Source organism: Carlito syrichta, unplaced genomic scaffold (assembly GCF_000164805.1).
Source record: "Carlito syrichta isolate Samal-C Ts95f unplaced genomic scaffold, Tarsius_syrichta-2.0.1 Scaffold308795, whole genome shotgun sequence".
NCBI classification, from domain to species: domain Eukaryota; kingdom Metazoa; phylum Chordata; class Mammalia; order Primates; family Tarsiidae; genus Carlito; species Carlito syrichta.
The window spans coordinates 167,280-187,035 of record NW_007252891.1 but is presented as its reverse complement, the minus strand read 5'-3'; the positions used below and the strand labels follow the sequence as shown (position 1 = coordinate 187,035).

General features: G+C 43.6%; 1 protein-coding gene across 1 annotated transcript in view; it reads right to left on the bottom strand.

Moving 5' to 3' along the window:
• The window catches only part of RHOJ (ras homolog family member J), a 97,670-nt gene that overhangs the window by 6,623 nt on the left and 71,291 nt on the right, over positions 1 to 19,756 (bottom strand). Inside the window, exons 4-5 of the mRNA XM_008065702.2 lie at positions 6,384 to 6,548; positions 4,321 to 4,416 (exon numbers count right to left, since the gene is read on the bottom strand). Coding sequence (XP_008063893.2) covers positions 4,321 to 4,416; positions 6,384 to 6,548 — 261 coding nt within the window. The remainder of the gene's footprint in view (positions 1 to 4,320; positions 4,417 to 6,383; positions 6,549 to 19,756) is intronic.

Genomic DNA, 19,756 nt, shown 5'->3' with positions numbered 1-19,756 from the left:
AAAAAAAAAAAAAAAAAAAAAAAAAAATAAATAAATAAATAAAATTAAAAAAAAATAAAAAGAGGAGGGAGGCTAAAACAAGTAGAGGGGCAACAATGATAATTTATTATAAATTAATACAAAATATTTATGTAAATGTGGTTGACTTTGGAGTACAAAGAATTGTAAATATGTATGATATGACAATGTTGATCAGGTGTAGTGGCTCATGCCTATAAACCTTTGGGAGGCCAAGATGGGAGGATTACTTGAGCCCAGGAGTTCAAGACCAGTCTGGACAACATAGTGAGATTTTATCTCTACAGGAAAAAAAAAAATAGCCATGCGTGGTGGCGGTGCACCTGATGTCCCAGCTACTTGGAAAGTTGAGGTAGAAGGATCACCTGAACCCAGGAGGTTGAGGCTGCAGTGAACCATGACTGTTGACTGTACCACTATATTCCAGCCTGGGTGAGAAAGTGAGACCACAATACAAAAAAAAAGAAAAGAAAAGAAAAGAAAAGAAAATGTCTCTTAAAAATAAAACAAGGCTGGGCTTGGTGGCTTGGCCTGTAATCTCAGCACTTTTAGGGAGGCTGAGGTGAGTGGATTGCCTGAACCCTTGGGTTAGAGACTAGCCTAGGCAACTTGGTGAGACCTCATCTCTACATTAAAGAAAAAAAGAAAAGAAAAGAAAAATTAGCCAGTTGTGGTAGCGCAAGCCTGTAGTTCCAGCTAGTTGTAAGGCTGAGGCGGAAGGATCACCTGAACCCAGCAGGTCAACACTGGGGTGGCCATGAGCGTGTCAATGCACTCCAGCCTGGGTGATGGAGTGAGACTTCAACTCAAAAAAATAAAAATAAATAAAATGAATGGGCTGGGCATGGTGGCTCAAGCCTATATAATCCCAGCACTTTGGGAGGCTGAGGTGAGCGAATTGCCTGAGCCCATGGGTTTGAGAACAGCCTGGGCAACTTGGCGAGACCTCATCTCTACAATTAATCAAAAAATTAGCCGGGCATGGTAGCATGCGTCTGTAGTTCTGGCTACTTGGAAGACTGAGGCAGAAGTATCACCTGAGCCCAGCAGGTTGACACTGGGGTGGCCGTGATTGTGCCACTGCACTTCAGCCTGGGCGATGGAGTGAGACTCAACTAAAACAAATAAACAAACAAACAGACAAATAAATAAAATAAAATGAATGCCTCTGAGACCAAAAAGAATTGATAGATGAAAAATGCTTTGGAAATGGAGATGTATTAAGCACAAATAACCAGATATGGAAAACCTGAACTTGAAAACCTTTAAGTTATGGGAGCATTTGCACATTAAAATACAGGTCTTCAATACATAAAAAGAAGCCCCAAACCTAAGGGTTTCTTTTCAGATTATAGAAGGGAGGCAGAAGAGCGAGTAGCTAAAGTAAAGTTTTATATCTTCACTCTGCCACGTTCTAGCCGTGTGACCTTACCGCTCTGAGCCTCAGTTTCCTCTATGAAAGTGGCGATATCATATACACGCCTCGGGGTGACTGTGAGGATTAATTAACACAAGGCATGGGCAGTTCTTGGCACCCAGCCTAGCACATTATAAACACTCCATAAATTCTGGCTGTGATTGTAAACGACTTGACAGAAAAGTCAGAGAGTAGAGAAACTTAAAGCATCTCTATAATTACACGAATTGTGAGAAAACAAGTTAAAATTGTGCTTGGTTTTCTTCTAAATTGGATTTTGTAAGCTAAACATGATTCTCTGTATCTGAGAGTAGTTGCTAGGAGAAACTGGCAAAAAGGCAGTGAAGTGGTGAACTCAGCCATTGTTCCTAAAATAAGTATGAAACGAGACAGGAGGCTTTGAAACGATTTCTTTCCAGAGGGAAAAACAACTTCCCCAATGAGAAGGGAGGCTAGGAAGCTGACAGCGTGGTGGGTGGGAGACAGGTCTAGATGCAAGGGACATGGAAATCAAGGTCCTGCAAAAAGCTGGTGTGGGCTCATGGGGACCTCCTGACTGTAAAACGATGCATAGCCAGGAATTACCCACGATGACTTATGGAGCTATATATTTATGTATCTTCATGAGGGGACTTGAGGCTGAATGTTTGAGGAGAAGGCAGAAGAACCTATGGACATATATCCATTTTACCTGAGGAAAGGTCTATGGTTGGAGAAGACAGTTGACACAGTGGTCAGGTGCACAGGTGGTTTTGTTCCCAGAGTTGAATTAGAAGGTTCTGGCTTTGTTGTTGTTAGCTGTGTGAATCAAACATGCTTGTCTCCCTAAGACTCTGTTTCCTCATCTGTAAGATGAGACAAGCACTTAAGACAGTTACCCAGGCTGTCACTCAGGTTGGAGTGTAGTGGAATGATCATGGTTCACCACAGCCTCCACTTCCTGGCCTCAGGTGATCCTTCTGCCTCAGCCTCCTGAGTCGCTGGGAATACAGGCCTGTGTCGCCAAGCCTGGCTAATTTTTAAAATGTTTTGTAGAAACAAGGTCTCTCTAAGTTGCCCAGGCTGGTCTTGAACTCCTGGGCTCAAGTCATCCTCTCATTTTAACCTCTCAAAGCACTGGGATTTATAGGTGTGAGCCACCACGCCCGGCCCGATTCTTTCTCATTGAAGAACAGACAATGCGATCTAACAAGAAGGCTGGCCAAATGGCCCCTTCCAGTCTTTCTAGAACAGAGGGAGGAATAAAAAGCAAAGAGAAGATTCTAAACACATTGTACCTTAAAGCAAAACCCTATGTGGTGCACCCATTCCAAAGCACACAACATGAGGCTGAAATGAGACAGTTTGTGAAGTGCTTAGTATCCTAAGAACCCTGGCATGGCAGGTGCTAGTTAGTACTGACATCACTGTGCACAGAAGTGGAAGAGTTTAGTGTCTCAATCAGGTATTTGTGAGATGTTTTTATGCATCTCACCTGTAAAAACGTGACCGTATTTAATTCATTTCTAGCTGTATGTATTATATTTAGTTTTGGAGACTATAGATGCATTTTCATAACATAAATGCATACATTTTTTAAGTGAAGAATTTGTAGCTAATATCATTCTTGCCTGGCTTGAGGTGGATGACCTGAAACTCTGCCCCAGGGCATGCATCTGGCTGAGTTAGTTACTTGGAAAGTAAGATGAAAATTTTTAAAACTTCTGACCTAGGTCAATAGATTTGTGACTAAATCAATGAGGAATCAGGTTCAAGTTACAGAGATGTGATCTCTAAGCCTCCTCTTGCATGAAGTAATTCCAACCTCTTGTGTCCATTTCAGTAGCTGCTTTGCTCACATCGTGGGATGGGGGAGGGGCAAAGATTTGGCATCGGGCAGAGACTTTCTCAGTCTTTTCCCTGGCACAGTGACTCTTCATGTTCAGCTCTCAAGAATGAAGAAAAGTCCATGAAAACAGCTCCAGTTCTGAGCAAGTTACTATTATCTGCCAAGCAACCACGTAGATTCCCCACTGGTTACTTTTTGGTGTATGTTATTCTTTCAGATGCTGTTTATGACACAATCCAGCCTCTCTAAGTGGCTATTAATTGTGTAGTGAGAAATATCGGACAAATATAACCCTGCCAGATGCTAACCTAAGTCTCTCTCAATAAAAATTACAAAATGCCTGTTATGGGGTCATTTAAATGAGTTACATTGATAATAAGCAGACAGATTTACAAAGATACATCAAATGGCTCCTTTTATTTATACTAAATAAGGCAAGTAGATGTTCTAGAGGTTGTTAAATCAAATAAGTGCTTCAGTTGTTTAATTTCACTCAATTTCTTTCCTTCCTTCCCTCTCCCTCCCTCCTTCTCTTTCTTTTTCTCTCTTTCAAGTTGGAATCTCATTCTGACACCCAGGCTGGAGTGCAGTGGAACCATCACCGCTCACCTCAGCCTCCACTTCCTAGGCTCAGGTGACCTGCCTCAGTCTCCCAAGTAGCTAAGAATACAGGCCTGAGCGACCATGCTCGGCTAATCTTTTTTTTTATTTGTTGTAGAGACAAGGTCTTGCTGTTACCCAGGCTGGTCTTGAACTCCTGGGCTTAAGCAATCCTCCCACCTTGGCCTCCCAATGTGCTGGGATTACATGTGTGAGCCACCACATCTGGCCCAAGTTTCTTCCTTAATGAAGAACAGACAATGTGGTCTGACGAGAAGGCTAGCCAAATGGCCCCTTCCAGTCCATCTAGACCAGAGGGGGGAATAAAAAGCAAAGAAGACGATGCTAAGCACATTGTATCTTAAAGCAAAAACCCTATGTGGTGCACCCATTCCAAAGTACACAACAAACTCTTTTCTCAGCACACATTTAAAACTAAATTAAAATCTGACTGTACCGCTTTTGCAAGTTTCACACCATGCTCATAAGTGAGAGGTTTCTCTTTCATATACAGCAAACGGGCCAGGGTTTTGGGGTCATCACGGAGATCAATCTGGCAAAAAACACACACATGATAAACTTATTTACTTTCTCAGGCCTTGCCAGATATTTGACACTGTGACATAACAGTTTTTCCCCCTTAACATCTTTGAAGTTGTTGAGTTTTCTTTAAGGAAGCACATACACATGCCCATGTTGTGTCTAAAAAAGCAAAGTGATGTCTTTGTAAATGTATACAACAGGCTTTCCTTATATTTTCCCTTTCAAAGCAGTAACTCTGGGAGCTGAAGACTTATTCTGATGACTTTGTTGCTCAAATGTGTTTGACATTTTCTATTTACTTCTCGATTCCACTTCCAGGGCATATAAAATAACCAACCAGTCTTATCACCTTACAGTGATCCTTTATTTGATTCCAAATTATATTACTCATTATTTAATAGTTTATTTCCTGGTTCTGAATGCATCCTTTGTATTTGTTCATTTTTAGCTTTTCCAAATAAAACGTTCACCCTCAAAGGGATGAAAAATTTGCTACCTATTGAGGATATTCTAATAAATGGGTGACAAATTCTGAAAGGCAAATTTCTAAGATAAATTTTCAAGGGTTTGTTCAAGGAAATAAGCATTCGTCTTTTCAAAGGTAGAAATACTTTGAAGATAGCAAAAATATTTGGATTAGGTTTGATAATTTAATTAAATATTTTGGTTGCCTTAAAATCTCATCGTGTACTCTCAACCCATGTATACGTGAATGGGTGTGAATGTGGCATACAAGGTCTTGTGTCTTCAAGAAAGATCAATATGTTCATAGTGTAGGATCCATTTATAAGCACATTGTTCAGCTCAGCCAATCTGTGTGTGTATGTGTGTGTGTGTGTGTGTGTGTGTGTGTGTGTGTGTGTATGTGTGTGTGTGTGTGTGTGTGTGTTTGCCTTCATTGTTCAATTTAGTGCACATCTGTTATAAAATCAGCTCAAATTACTACAAGGTGATCGACTGTCCTATGTTTTGGCAGAAGGGTTTCAATCTTCATCGATCTATATGGGCAAATATTATCATCTTTAAAGCAAAGACTTCATCTAAACATTCCTGTCTTTCAGAGCAGAAGCATTAACTGTACTCTGATTTATGAATATGTGAGTTCTTCTACTTTGTTTCTATTTAAGTAACTACATATACTGTGTACGTGTCCTTATCTTCTTTAGGACATATTTTTCTTTCCTTTATGTTTTCAAAAACTTTTCTTTGCTAAACAAAGCATAAGTGAAAAATATATTTAAAACTGTAGAAGGTAGGAACAATCTTTGTACAATTGGCTTACTGTTAGAAATTCAAACTATGGAATTTTATTTCAAAACCCTGAAAGGCTTTTACATTCACAGGTTTATTTATCTGGTATATCTGCTTTAGCTTCTTTTCTAAGACCTGGAACACCAAGTTCTCTGTTTACAGGGAACAGAGAACAGCAAATCTTCGTCTTCTTTCTCCAGAATGTCATTAAGGAGTTCCTGTCAAAATATGCCCATTCTGATTGCTGGGCTTGTTTTGACACTCACACTTATTTTGTGATTTTAAAACAAGTGAGGCTCCAGCTCAAAAAACCAAACCAAACCAAACCAAACCAAACCAAACCAAACCAAACCAAAACAAACCAAAACAAAACTGTGACTTTCAGATATTAAAAAATACTTCATCGTCTGTGCAGTTGACACCCTCACCTCATGACTCTGATCAAGACTGGAGAAGGGTGTCTATTTTAAAAATTACTTTGTCATTAAAAGAAAAAAGCAGGGAGATTGATTTTTAGAGGCTATATCGAAACCTGCTTCATATTAAGTAGCTCTATTATCTTTTCAACTATGGGCTAAATAACCAACACACCCAAGGAATTTCTGTCCATAGGTCTCATACCTCTGAGACCCGTTCAAAGTGTTTGGTAGAACAGCATGCTTGTGAAGTTCCTAGAAGGCCTCTCCTTTATGGCCTCCCCGACCCCACCGTCACCCGCATTTTAACCTGGGTCCCTATGAGGACATAAGGCACATGAGGCATGCAGTCCTTCAGCTCGGGGACCCACTCCTCCTGGACATTGTGGTAAGACGCAGGGTTGACCACAGAGAAGCAGATCAAAAACACGTCCGTGTTGGGGTAGGAGAGCGGCCTCAGCTGGTTGTAGTCCTCCTGCGGGAAGAGCAGACAAGGCACAAGAGTTGGAACAGCCTGGGAAGAGTGGGTCCCGGGTGATTCCCCGGTCGGGTTGCAGGTAAGCATAACACCACAGCACCCTGGAAACAGGTGGGGCTCTCTCTGCTAGAAATAAAGGAGCCCCCCATCAGGAAAACACCTTTCTGTTGTGTATAGAGATGATATATGGCTTCCTCTTAAGATGCACTTAAAATTTTTTTCCCTTTTCGTTTTTATTTTGAAATTGTGGGGTACAATTCAGGATTAGGTATAGAAATGTTCATTGTGCAGGTACCCTTATTGATGGGTGTGCCCCCCTTTCCCCAGGTGGATATCACCTACTGTCAATCCCAGCTACCTGCCCCCCACCCTCCTCCCCGCAGTTTCCGACTACTTTCAATCCCTTTCCTACAGTAATGTGGTAGTTGTTCAAGGTCCACTTATGAGTGAGAACATGTAATACTCAGCTCTTTGTTTCTGTGAGAGATCACTCAGTATTATAAGCTCTAATCCCATCCATGTTGCTGCGAAGTTCATGATTTTGTTCTTCTTCATGGCTGTGTAATATTTCATTGGATGTATGTACCACATATTTTTTGTCCAGTTCTCTTTTGATGGGCAGCACAGTTGGCTCCATGCTCTGGCTATTGTGAACAATGCTGCACACTTAAATATTTTTTAACAGCTATATTGAGATACACCATACCCTAAAGTTCACCCATTTATTTTCTTAGTGTATATATTTAAGGTGTACATGATATTTTGACAACATATTTATCTTCTCACTCAGTTAATTTTTAAAAACTTTTTTTGAGTTGGGGGGGTCTCATTCTGTTGCCTAGGCTGGAGTGCAGCAGCACGATCACCACTCACCATAACCTTGACTTCCTGGGCAAATCCTTCTACCTCAGCCTCCTGAGTAACTGGGACTGCAGGCATGCCCCACCATACCTGGTTAATTTTTTCGTAAAGACAAAGTCTTGCTATGGTGCCCAGACTGGTCTTCAATTCCTGGGCTCAAGCGATTCTCCTGTCTCAGCCTTCCAAAGCGCTGAGATGACAGGCGTGAGCCACTATGCCTGACCTACTTTTTATTGTATTAAATAGTGATGGATTCTTACTATGTTGCCCACGCTGGTCTCAAATTCCTGCCTTCAAGGGATTCTACTGCCTGGCTCCTCCAAAATGCTGGAATTGTAGGCATTGGCCACTGCACCTGGCCATAGTTACTTTTAGCAATTTTTTTAATGGTGAGAACACCAGAAATGTCCTCTCTTGGCACATTCCCAGTACACAATGCGGTCTCATGAACTTGAGTCATCATGCTGTGCATTAGGTCTCTGGATTTGCTCACCCTCTACAACTACAACTTTGTATCCTTGACCAACATTTTCTCATTTACTGCCCCTCCCCGCCCTGGTAACACCGGTTTTACTCTCTGTTTCTATTCAAAAGTTCACCCATTCAAAGTGTATAATTCACTAAAGATTACTGCAATGTTCTTGTCCTACTGGAATTGTGTTGTATTGAATATCCTATATTTAAGTTAGCAGGACATTGGCCAAGGCACAGGAATCCTCTCCTGAGACTATTAAAAAAAACTGTATCCCAATTTATCTTAGAATAAGCTGACTAAAATATAAAACAAAGGGTTGTTGCCAAACCTGACACACAATATTTGAATAAATATGTTGGGTGAAGGTTTGGAGCTAAGAATTTGGGATTTGCTCCTAAGTTTGCCTGATGGCCAGAGTATGGTCAAGTAAGTAAAATGCCAGATTAATTATTTTCTTCCCCCAAACTTTTCAAATCAGACTGCTTTGGTTGAAGAATTTCTGGATACATATTTATGTATCTGCTGTTTTAGTGGGAGTTGATAAATACACAAAGTAAGATATTGCATAATCTCAACTTTGGGAAAGTGTCAGCAAGTACATTTTATTGTATGTAAAATGTTTTAGGAGGTTCCAAGGTAAAAATGTGATATGACGGGGGATCCAAAGAAACCCGGAATTATTTTTAGGAGGCCAGGCTCCTTGTAGGACAGGTTTCCCCCACTAGGTAAGTGTTCTAGGAACGCATCAGCATCGGTGTACCAGCTAACGTCGTTGTGAGAGGCTGTGTTTGGCTTCAGTGAATTTTTTTTTAAAGAATTCTTTCAATACGTTTGCCCATTTCATGATGGGTGATTTACAGGTACACCTACCTGCCCACTCCGCAATGAGTGTTCAGCAGTTTTTGACCCAAAACAGCATGGACTCCATTTCCCATTCTCCCTATTCCCCTAATCTCACCCCGGGCAACTTCGGTTTTGTTTCCCCAGACAAAAAAGTCCTCAAAGGGAAACGTTTTGTTGATGTGGAAGAGGTGAAACAAAAAAACGGCAGAAGCACTAAAAGGCAACAAAATTGATGAGCTCAAAAACTGTTTTGAGCAGAGGAAAAAGCATCTCGATAGATGCGTTGCCTCAAACGGAGTCCTTTGAAGGTGACTGAAGTTTAAACATGTAAAAATAAAGACACCATTTAAAAATAATAAATTCTGGGCTCTTTTGGGTCCCCCCCCAGCATTTCAATAGAAAGTTTATATATTTTATGGAATTTAGTAACATAGAAGCCAAAAATAACTTTGTGTGTTCATGTGCACACACACACATCGCATATCACAACACGTGTCCACACACCATACATAACTCATATATGTACTCATACTATAGATGTGCATATACTATGTGTGTATGTACAACCAATCCTGCATGTTTCATACCACATATGTTCATAGAGATAGTTAATATACCAACTCATTTTCTGGAACCATAACTACTCATCCTAACATTTCAAAAAACTGTAATACATGTACATACTCATTGCAAAGATGCAAACATTATAGAAGTGCGTGGAGCAGAAATGAAAGTTTGTTTTCAACCCTGATATGATCTCTTAATAGTTTTTCCTCTCCCTGCTTAACATTGTCCTTTCAAACATTTACATTTATTTATGTATATTGCATACACATATTTGGTTTAAAAACATACGTTAATTATATGTTTCGTATTGCTGTGCCACTTTTTTTTTTTGAGTCTGAGTCTCACTCTGTTGCCCAGGCTGGGGGGCAGTGGCACGCTCATGGCAAACGCAACCCTGAACTTCTGGGTTCAGGTGATCCTTCTGCCTCAGCCACCTGAGTAGCTGGGACTACAGGCATGTACCACCATGCTGGGCATGGGTCTCACTATGTTGCCCAGGCTGGTCTCAAACTCCTGGGCTCAAGCAATCTTCCTGCCTCCGTCTCCCAAAATGTTGGGATTATAGGTGGGAGCCACTGCACCCAGCCACTTGTTTTTTTAAATTTAACATGCCATGGATATATTTTAAAATCATTCTTGCTATCTTTCTACTGACTCTAATAACGTCTTTATGAATACAAATGTACACATGTGACTGGAAGGAATGCCTTAGAATGTTAAGTGTGGTCATCCCTGGTAGGTGGGCATGTACAGATCTATTGTTTAGCTACTCGAAGTACCCAGAACACAGGCCTCAGTATGCATGGTCGCTATTGTTACCACTATTAAAACTTAAGCAAAGGGTTTAGGTATTTATGCCAAAATGGAGCTGGCTCGGTGGCTCAGCCTGTAATCCCGCGCCTTTGGGAGGCTGAGGTGAGTGGATTGCCTGAGCCCGTGGGTTCGAGACCCGCCTGGACAGCGAGACCTCATCTCTACAATAAATCAAAAAATCAGCCGGGTGTGGTAGCGCGTGCCTGTAATTCCGGCTACTCGGAAGGCTGAGGCGGAAGGATTGCCGGAGCCCAGCAGGTCAAGGCTGCGGTGGCTGGGAGCGGCCACTGCACTCCAGTCTGGGTGACCAAGTGAGACTCCAACAAAAAGAAAAAAAAAAAAAAAGTAATATAGACTGGCAAGGATGCTGAAAAGTAGAATCCTAAAAATTAAACTAAAAAGCCACAAAACCTCCCCACTATTTTGGCCCATTTACCACATTTATATTAAGGTCAATAATTGGGAGTTGGTGCATAGCTGAATAAACATTGACCATGCTGGGAAATTGGGCTGGGCTTACTGGTTGCATCTCTGCTGGGTCGTGCCTATGTGTACGTGTGTGTGTGTGTGTGTGTGTGTGTGTGTATGTTTGTGTTTGGAGGAGGGAGGCGGTGAGGGAAGTGTCGTCTCTTGGCACTACCCTCTCCTCTTTGTACAACCAGCCCTGAAAACCACACCTTCTCTCCCATGATCTCTCCGCCTCTCTCCTTTGTCTCTGGAGGGTTCCCTCGAAGCACAGCTGGAAGGCCCATGAGACAAGAAATCTCCTGCCCAGGCTGTAATCCACAACTCCTCACGACACCACCTGTCCTCTGCCACTGCGTCCTATCATCTGGCTTGTCATAAACAGGGACTATGCTGATTTTTTTCCTCATGCCCGACTTTTACTCTTTCCACAGCAAATAGTCAATCGATGCTGTTGACTCGCTGGAAGAAGTGGGTCTGCAGTGATCTGCACATTTGCAAGTGTTCATTGCACACAGCGTTTCTGTGGGCCATTTACTGCAGTGGCTTTGATTAGAATCACATGGGGAGCTTTTACAATATCCCGATGTTGTGCTCATCAACTACCTTCCCTGCCCCTTCCCTACTCAGGGACCCAGTAAATCAGAATCTCTGGAGAACGGACCTAGGCATCTGGGAATTCTGAGTTATGGGCTTGGGGTGGGTCTGGAGTTGGAAATGAATGATTTACATCACCATCATCTCAGCCATTAACTGAGTATGTGTCCGAGGGCTTAGGACTAAAGGCTGGGCATTGTTTCAAGCACTCACATGCATTCTCATCGAGCTCTCACAATGGAACTGGAAAGGTGGCACCATCAATGTCCACATTCCATAGAAGAGGAAGTCAAGGTTTAGAGAAGTTCCGTAATGGACCAGTGTCACAAAGTTATTAAGTACCAGGATGGAGCATTTTGCCCCAAATCCTGCTCTTGCTCTTAATTGTACCCACACTATTTGCTGCAGCTCAGAATTTTAAGTGACAGATTAAGCATTTTCTGAAAATCTCAGTTATTTAGGAATCTTAATACGGACTCCTGTTACCCAGGAAGCTAAGAAAATATCAGAACATGGGATGCGTTATCTATTTGATGGCCTGCATCTCCATAACATTACCACCAGATGGCACCAGACACTGCATATTGAAAACCAAAAGAAGAAACCAAAGCAAAATACAATCAGGAGTACCGTTACGACTAGATAAGATAGGAACAGATAACTGGTCATCTGAAAGGATTATATTTATTTGATTCTTTATACAGTGGTTATCAAAGGATTTCTGCCAATATGGTGGAAAAGTAAGGAAGACCCTGGGTTGCTGGGCTGAGTGTGGGTGGGGAGGCGAGAGAAGTTTGTCTTTCTGTTCCCTGACACTCCCCTGTGCCGGATTAGACATCGCCCCCCTCCCCGCCTCGGCAGGAAGACAAAGGCCCTCCAGCAGGGTGATTTTGATGGCGTCAGACACTGGGCTTCCCCATGCTCTGTATTCTGGTTCTCTCTTCTGTGGAAACTTTAGTTCTGCTGTGTAATTCCATTTAAAAAGACTTAGTGCCAACTGAATGTATAGCACCACAAGGGATTCTGTATGAAGGCTATAAGGTGATTAAGAATTGACAATACAGTTGGGGAGAGAAAATGAAAATACATGAAGCGATTTGATTTATGTGGATGTGAGACAGGTGTAGTTTTTCTTGCTTTTTGTTAGCTAACCTGGTGATGGAATAATGTAGAATATTTATGTGCCTGAATTGGGAGAACACAATATTGAGGCTGGAAGGGGCCTCAGGGACCACTTAGTGCCGTGGTTTCCAGAGTGTGTTCCCTGGACCAGCAGGACTGGCATTGCATGGGAGCTTGTTAAAAATGCACGTTCTCAGGCCAAGGCAGGCCCCTCCCCCAGAGCCTTGGCTCTGGGGGAGGGGCTGCACCTTTTGCGTTTTAACAAATTCTCCAGGTGATTCTGGTGCAGCTCAAGTTTTAGAGTCACAGGTGACTTTCCCTCTCCCCCAGCCAATTTTATAGTTTAAGAAGCCAAGGTCTAAGAGAGATTGAGAGCTTTAACCAGGACTAGAGAGCAAAAGTGCCTTTAAAGGAGGCTCACTCCTGGGAGCTCACCATTGGCCGCAGCCATCATACATGGTAAAGGGATTGGGATTAAGAAAAGCATCCCCTTGGGGCTAGGGTGTGGGAGGTTAGGTTGGGGATTTGGATTTATATCAGCTAATAAAGGCCTTTTTCAGTGAAGCATGCTCCGGCTTTAGGTGGGAAGGCCACATGCTGAGGTGACATCAAGGGGCTAGGAAAGTGGACAGGTGGTTTAGCTGGGATTTGAGGCCCCTTCAAATGCTGAAATAGAGAATGGAAGACAGGTGCTGGAGTGCTTCTTGAGGAGACAATGTTTTAATCTAAAAGAGACTCATATGGGGTCTGGCCTTGGAGGGTGGCGTAGGCAAAGGAGCTGGGGTGGGGAGGGATTTGGGGCAAGGTGGGCTTTTGAGGCCTTTCCACCCGACTCCACCCGAAGGCAAGAGCACGCTCAGTTCGAAGGCGAATCTGGTGCTCCGGGGTGACTGTGGGTGATTAAGAAAGAGGTTCCAAACTTTGCCTGGACAATGCCCTAATCCTGAATTGTACCCCACATCTTTAAAATAAACAAATAATTTTAAAAAGAGAAAGAAAAGTTTAGAGAAGGCCTCTGCATCAGATGGGCCAAACACCTGGATCCTAACTATGTTCTGCAACAGCTGCCTCAGGGTGATACAGGTGGCAGATAAGTGAAACCGTTAGACCGGCACTGCCTTGGACATTCCATATGTTTGAATTGCCTGGAGACCTTGTTAAAGTACAGATTCTGATTCAGTAGCAGGTCCAGAGTGAAGCCCGAGAACTTGCATTTTTTTTTGAGTTGAAGTCTCACTGCGTTACCCGGGTTGGAGCGCAGTAGCACGCTCCTGGCCACCGCAGCCTCGACCTACTGGGCTCCGGCGATCCTTCCGCCTCAGCCTCCCAAGTAACCGGAACTACAGGCATGTGCTATCATGCCTGGCTAGTTTTTTATTTATTGTAGAGATGAGATCTCGCTGTTCTCGAACCCATGGGCTCAGGCAGTCCTCTCACCTCGGTCTCCCATAGTGCTGGGATTACAGGCTTGGGCCACCGTGCCTGCCCAGAACTTGCATTTCTAACAAGCTTCCAGGTGAGGTCAACGCTGCTGGTCTGGGAACCACACTGTGTAATCTGGAGAGTTGCACTGGGGTCCCTTGCCCCATATTCACATTTAATTGGAAATAGAATTCTGCTTCCAACTCTTCCTGTGGTTAGTGACGTGTATCCTGTATCCCAGGTTTTTCAGTACAAGTCTCATTTTCTTATCTTCTCATAAATCAGGCTTAGTTTGGAAAATGTGGTCACCACAAATAGGGTGTGTACATTAAGTATATAAGAGCATGGGCTGTGGATACTAATTCTCTGGGCCCATGACTATGGTGTGATCTTGGGTAAGTTCTCCATGCCTCAGTTTCCTTATCTGTAAAATGAGGTTCATAGTGATGGCCTCATGGAGTTGTTATAATAATAAAATATGTTAATTGCCTTTTTTTTTTTGAGACAGGGTCTCACTATGTCACCCAGGCTGGAGTGCAGTGGCAGGATCACGGCTTAATGTAGACTGGACCTCCTGGACTCATCAATCGTTCTGCCTCAGCCTCCAGAGTAGCTGGAGCTACAGGCGCACGCCACCATGCCTGGCTAAATTTTACTTTTTTTTTTTTTTAGAGATGAGGTCTTGCTACATTGCCCAGGCTGGTCTCAAACCCCTGCGCTCAAGCAATCCTCCTGCCTCAGCCTCCCAAAGTGCTGGGATTACAGGCGAGAGTCGCTGAGTCCAGCCAAGATGTGTTAATATTCGTACCCACTTAGAACATTGTCTTGAACATAGTCCAACCCATGTCAACGACAGCTGCTGGTCTTGTCCTCATTGGATACCAGGGCTGAGTCAGAAATTAACTTTTTCTGCACAGAGGAATAATGAGACCCATATGTTTGCAAACTCTGATTCATCTTTCAATGTCCCTCCATCCCTCCTTTCCAAAACTTGGGGAGAAGTAGGATTGTATCCTAAGGTTAGTGTTGCCAGTAACCCACAATGTGGGCAAACTTCTACCTAATCCTCCAAATTGCATACTCCTAAAAACCCACATTAAAATGCAAGAAAGTTTGATTGCTCATTGAGGGAAAACATTTGTCCTGAGGTTTTAGGCACGCTTTCCATAGAGGGTTGATGCCAGATCCTGCGTTCCAGATGGCCCCATCGGGTCAGCCAATAGCAAGGAGGGAGGCTTGTGTGTGTCCTTCCAATTGGACCTTGGGTTGCCATTAATGAGCCCCAGCTGCATTTGCCTCCCTGCCTGGTCGCATGCTTCCTCAGGGCTTGGGAGAACTCGGGGTTTCAGAAGTCAGGTCTGGGTGAAGATGTGTGGCCTGCACCCCTGGGTGAGTGAGGGGCTCAGTGGATGGCCTTCCTTGCTCCTACACTCCTGCAGTCACTGGTGACAGCGGAGCTGCTGTGGGCTGTGGTTTCTCAGGAACAGACACCATTCTGTACCTGCCCACATGCAGACAGTCCCGATTCTGTGGGGACACTCAGGGGTTCACCCTTCTGAGGAACCAGACACCTGACCAGGCTGAGCGGCAGGTTCATTCCTCCCTGGCGATGCCACTAACTGCCATTTTCACTGATGTTGTCTTTGAGATATGTCCGTCCTAGAGCTGGCCCAAGAGGCTACGTTGGAGCAAGGTGTTGCTCATTTTACTCCTCTAGCTGAGGGCGTGCTGAGAGAAAAAAGGCAAGACGACATCTTAGGACCATGACTGGCTCCACTCTAGATGGCCAGCTGCAGGGTGGGAGGACACTGGGCTCCGAGCCATGACCTGGGAAAGAGCCCTCTCCTATTCCAGGGTTCCTCAGCTGGCAAATGCCTGGGGTTGGCTGCAGTATCCTCATGCCAGCACCCTGCTGACCACCTGGGCTCCCATGGCACATTCCAGACAAACTGGCCCATGGGGACATCGTGGAAAAGTCAGCACAGGGACTGTCTCGTAGCTGAGCCAAAGACCTGATCTCTAGAAATTGCTTTAAGAAGGATTTGCAGTAATACACTACTAAGGACAGGAGCCATACAGGATGAGCTGATATATGTGGCTGACAGAACTGGTTGGCCTTTCTGTTTCCCTCTTGTGATCCCTGAGTGCCATGTACTCAGCCTAAGAAAAATTCATTTCATTTCCTACTGTTTGGAATTCTACCTACTAAACGAACCAGAGTTCTGAAGACTCTATTTTCAAAGGACTCAAAGTCCAAATGTCAGGGGTATGGAGAGGGAGTTAATGTTTATTTATTTATCTAGAATTGGAGTCTCTGCCACCCAGGCTGGAGTGCAGTGGTACAGTCATGGCTCACTGCAGCCTCGGCCTCCTGAGCTCAGGTGATCCCTCCTTCTCAGCCTCCTGAATAGCTGGGACTACAGGAGCATACCACCACATCCGGCTATATAAAAAAAAATTTTTTAAAGCTGGGTTCGGTGGCTCAGCCTGTAATCCCAGTGCTTTGGGAGGTTGAGGTGAGTGGATTGCCTGAGCCCGCGGGTTTGCGACCCTCCTGGGCAACCTGGCGAGACCTCATCTCTACAATAAATCAAAAATTAGCTGGGCGTGGTAGCACACGCCTGTAGTTCCAGTTACTTGGAAGGCTGAGGCGGAAGAATTGCCGGAACCCAGCAGGTTGAAGCTGTGGTGGCCGGGAGCGTGCCACTGCACTCCAGCCTGGGCGACAGAGTGAGACTCCAACTCAAAAAAAAATGTTTTTTTAATAGAGATGAGGTCTTGCTATGTTGCCTAGGTTGGTCTTGAACTCCTAAGCTCAAGCAACCCTTCCACAATGCTGAGATTACAGTTGTGAGCTACAGCGCCCACTGTGCTAATATTGAATAGCAGCTGCCACGTGTTGACACTGTATGCATGTGCCTTTGTTATAAAATGTCTCTAGCAAATGCTTGGCTGAATTGTGGAGGGGCAGGAATGTCTCAGGTTGGGACTGGTGGTGCCACAGCCAGATCTGAGGCAGAGCGGATTCCTCCAAGTAGAAAGAAGCAAGTCAAATGATTTTGTTCAGGGCTGACATTGAGGGTAAAGATAATGACTTCCTATCACTTGACCTTCCAGAACACATTTGCTTCTTGAGGTTTTGTCAACTCCGACCCACAGTCAACTCAAGACAAGAATGGAGGGCACTACTCCTTGGTTTAGTCATGCATGAAAATCTAATAGTTTGAGCAAGATGGGACCCTACAGCCAGATTCAAAAACTTATTTCCTTTTTTGTGGCTCAGGGGTTCATCCATCAGTTTTGAGATCATTTCTCTTTCCTTGTTGGTACCTGGCCAAATGCGTGTGTTTGAGTCAACCACAGGTGCCCCTTAGCCATGGGACCTCAGCAGTGGTTACTGGAATACAACTGAGGAGGGGTGGACTATCCTACCTGGGTCTGGGAATGGACATTTTTGGACAATGCTTCCAAATTAGATGTGTTACAAAGCCAAATTCATTTGGGCTGAATTGTAGAGCCATGGGACTCAATTCAGGGAATGACGATTTTCCATTGCATCCTCCCAAATTGGGAAACAATGGTTTAATCACCAGAAACTTCTAGAGGAGTAATTCTTAAAATTTAATGGTCACACAGATCACTTGGCGGATCTTCTTGAAAAGAACTTGCAAATTCAGTAGGCTGGAGGGTGGGGCCTGAGGTTCTGCATTTGTAACATGCTGCCTGGTGATGTGGATGCTACTAGCCCATGGACCGCACTCTGAGTGGAATGTTCTAGAACAGTGGTTCTCAGAGTAGGGTAGCAGCAGCAGCACCACCAGAAAACCTGTTAGAAATGTGAATTTTCCAGCCTGGGCAACTTGGTGAGACCTCATCTCTATAATAAATCAAGAAAAAATAGCCAGGCATGGTGGCGTGTGCCTGTAGTTCCAGTTACCTGGGAGGCCGAGGGGGAGGGATTGCCTGAGCCCAGCAGGTTGAGACTGCAGTAGCCATGAGCATGCCATGGCACTTCAGCCTGGGTGACAGAGTGAGACCAAAAAAAAAAAAAAAGAAAAAAAAAGAAAAAGGAAAAGACAAATGCAAAATTTTGGGCCCCATCCCAGACCTGTAGAATCAGGAATTCTGGAGGTGGAACCAGTGACTGAGTTTTAACAAGCCTTACTGGTGATTCTGAAGCATGCTTAAGTTTGGAAATTGTTGTTCTATAAAACAAATTACAGGTTCTTTAGTGTAACACTTCCCAATATTTATCAATCTTTTGCTGCTGAAAAATCTCTTGTGTGTCTAGTCTCAAATCCTTTAGCCTAATTATTCCAGTTCCATCAGGTTTTCTTGAAGGTATCTTTTAAAGGTCCCAATCATAGACTTTTAGGTATGGAAGAAGCCTTAAGATACATTCTGATTCTTTCCCCCTCCCCAGTGCTTTATGCCTTTTATGAACCTTGTCTACCTCTGAGTGGAAAGCATTAAAGTGAAAATTAGTTGAAAAATCTGTAATCCATACTATTCATCACTTCTGTGTCAGAGGTTTGGGCCATTCTGCTTGTTTTAATTTGGAGTTTAAACATATATTTACAATGCCTTAAAGCTTCAACTCCTTATACTAGTATTGTTCAAAAAAATTCAAAAAAGGACAGAACAGTGGGAAAGAATAATTAAACTCTACAAGTGCTTTTAAATGGTTGGATTTGAAATTCAGTTGAGGCCTGCAGAGGTGGTTCTCGGGGCAATGAGGGCACAGGAGTCAACAATTGTCCAGGATTGCCTCAGAAGAGGGGAGAACTGAAGGGACACCGGGGAGGGGGGCGTGGAGAACTTTTGTGGAAGGCAAGAGAAGGTTCAGAGTCATGAAATCATCATTATTGCATTGAACTTTACATACTGGATTATATTAATAAAATATGACCATGGCAGAGAAGGGTGTAAATGCCTCTTTCTTTTAATCTATGAGTTCTTAATAAATAGGGACACCCAATGATTGTGGGGTTGAACTAGAGTAGATCACTTCAGCTCCCAGAGCAGTGTAGCCCTCTTGCTGGAATGCTTTCTCTTGGAGGGTATGAGTTTTTCTGAGGTCCCTATACCTTAGCTCAGAGGAACCAACTGATTTTCCCATCTAGACATGTGGGAAACATCCCTTCCTACTCCTGTGTTTTGCTCCTTGGGAGAGGTCACCTTCATTCCCCATTCCTGATGGCAGCTTGCCAAAACAGCCGTCACCGATGAGGGGACACTGGATGCTCTCAGGAACCCTGAGTCGGGTGCTAGATTTTCCAGGTTCCCACCCTAGTCTGCCTCACACCAGCCTTTTATGCTCCTCAGACATTTACATGGTGTCCTGGCAAAAGTGCACAGAAATCCCCAAAGAGAATTCCATTTAGTATTTTCTAGTAAAGAGCTTTCAAGTTGAACAAAATGCTGTATCTCCAGATAATTGTGAGAAAAGTCCTAGACAAATTCATAACTACAAGTAACAATTACCAGGAAACTCACAGTGGGAAATAGCATGGTAAAATATTCACCCCCAAAGGACTTAAGATGTATGAATTTGGACAGACTAAACAATGCGCTGGTTTTAACCTAAATAAAAGACCCAAAACATGTGGTGACAAAATGTGAAATTGGGCCACAGCCATCAATTACTTAACAACTTCCCCTCCATGAACTTGTAACATTAGAAGTTTTTGCAGAGCTCTCTAAGGTGCTGGGAAAGACAGGTAAGGTGGCATTTTCACACAAGTGGAGTGTGTGCTAACTAAATGTTGAGGATTCTAGCCCAATGCCTCACATTATTGGTTGGCCAGGTTCTCCAACTTGAAGCATTTCTGACAGAGTGAGAATATTTCAAGAATCTTAGAGGACTTAGAGTGAACCCCCAGTTATCCAGGGTTGGCCCTCACTTTTGGAAAACATCTAGAATCCTGGCTTTTCTTCCTTCCAACACTAGATCCATCTTCTCCTTACCTCTTCCCCTCACCCCTACCAATCTCTTTTTGGATTTTTTTTCACAGCTCATTAGGCAATTAAAATAAAGGAT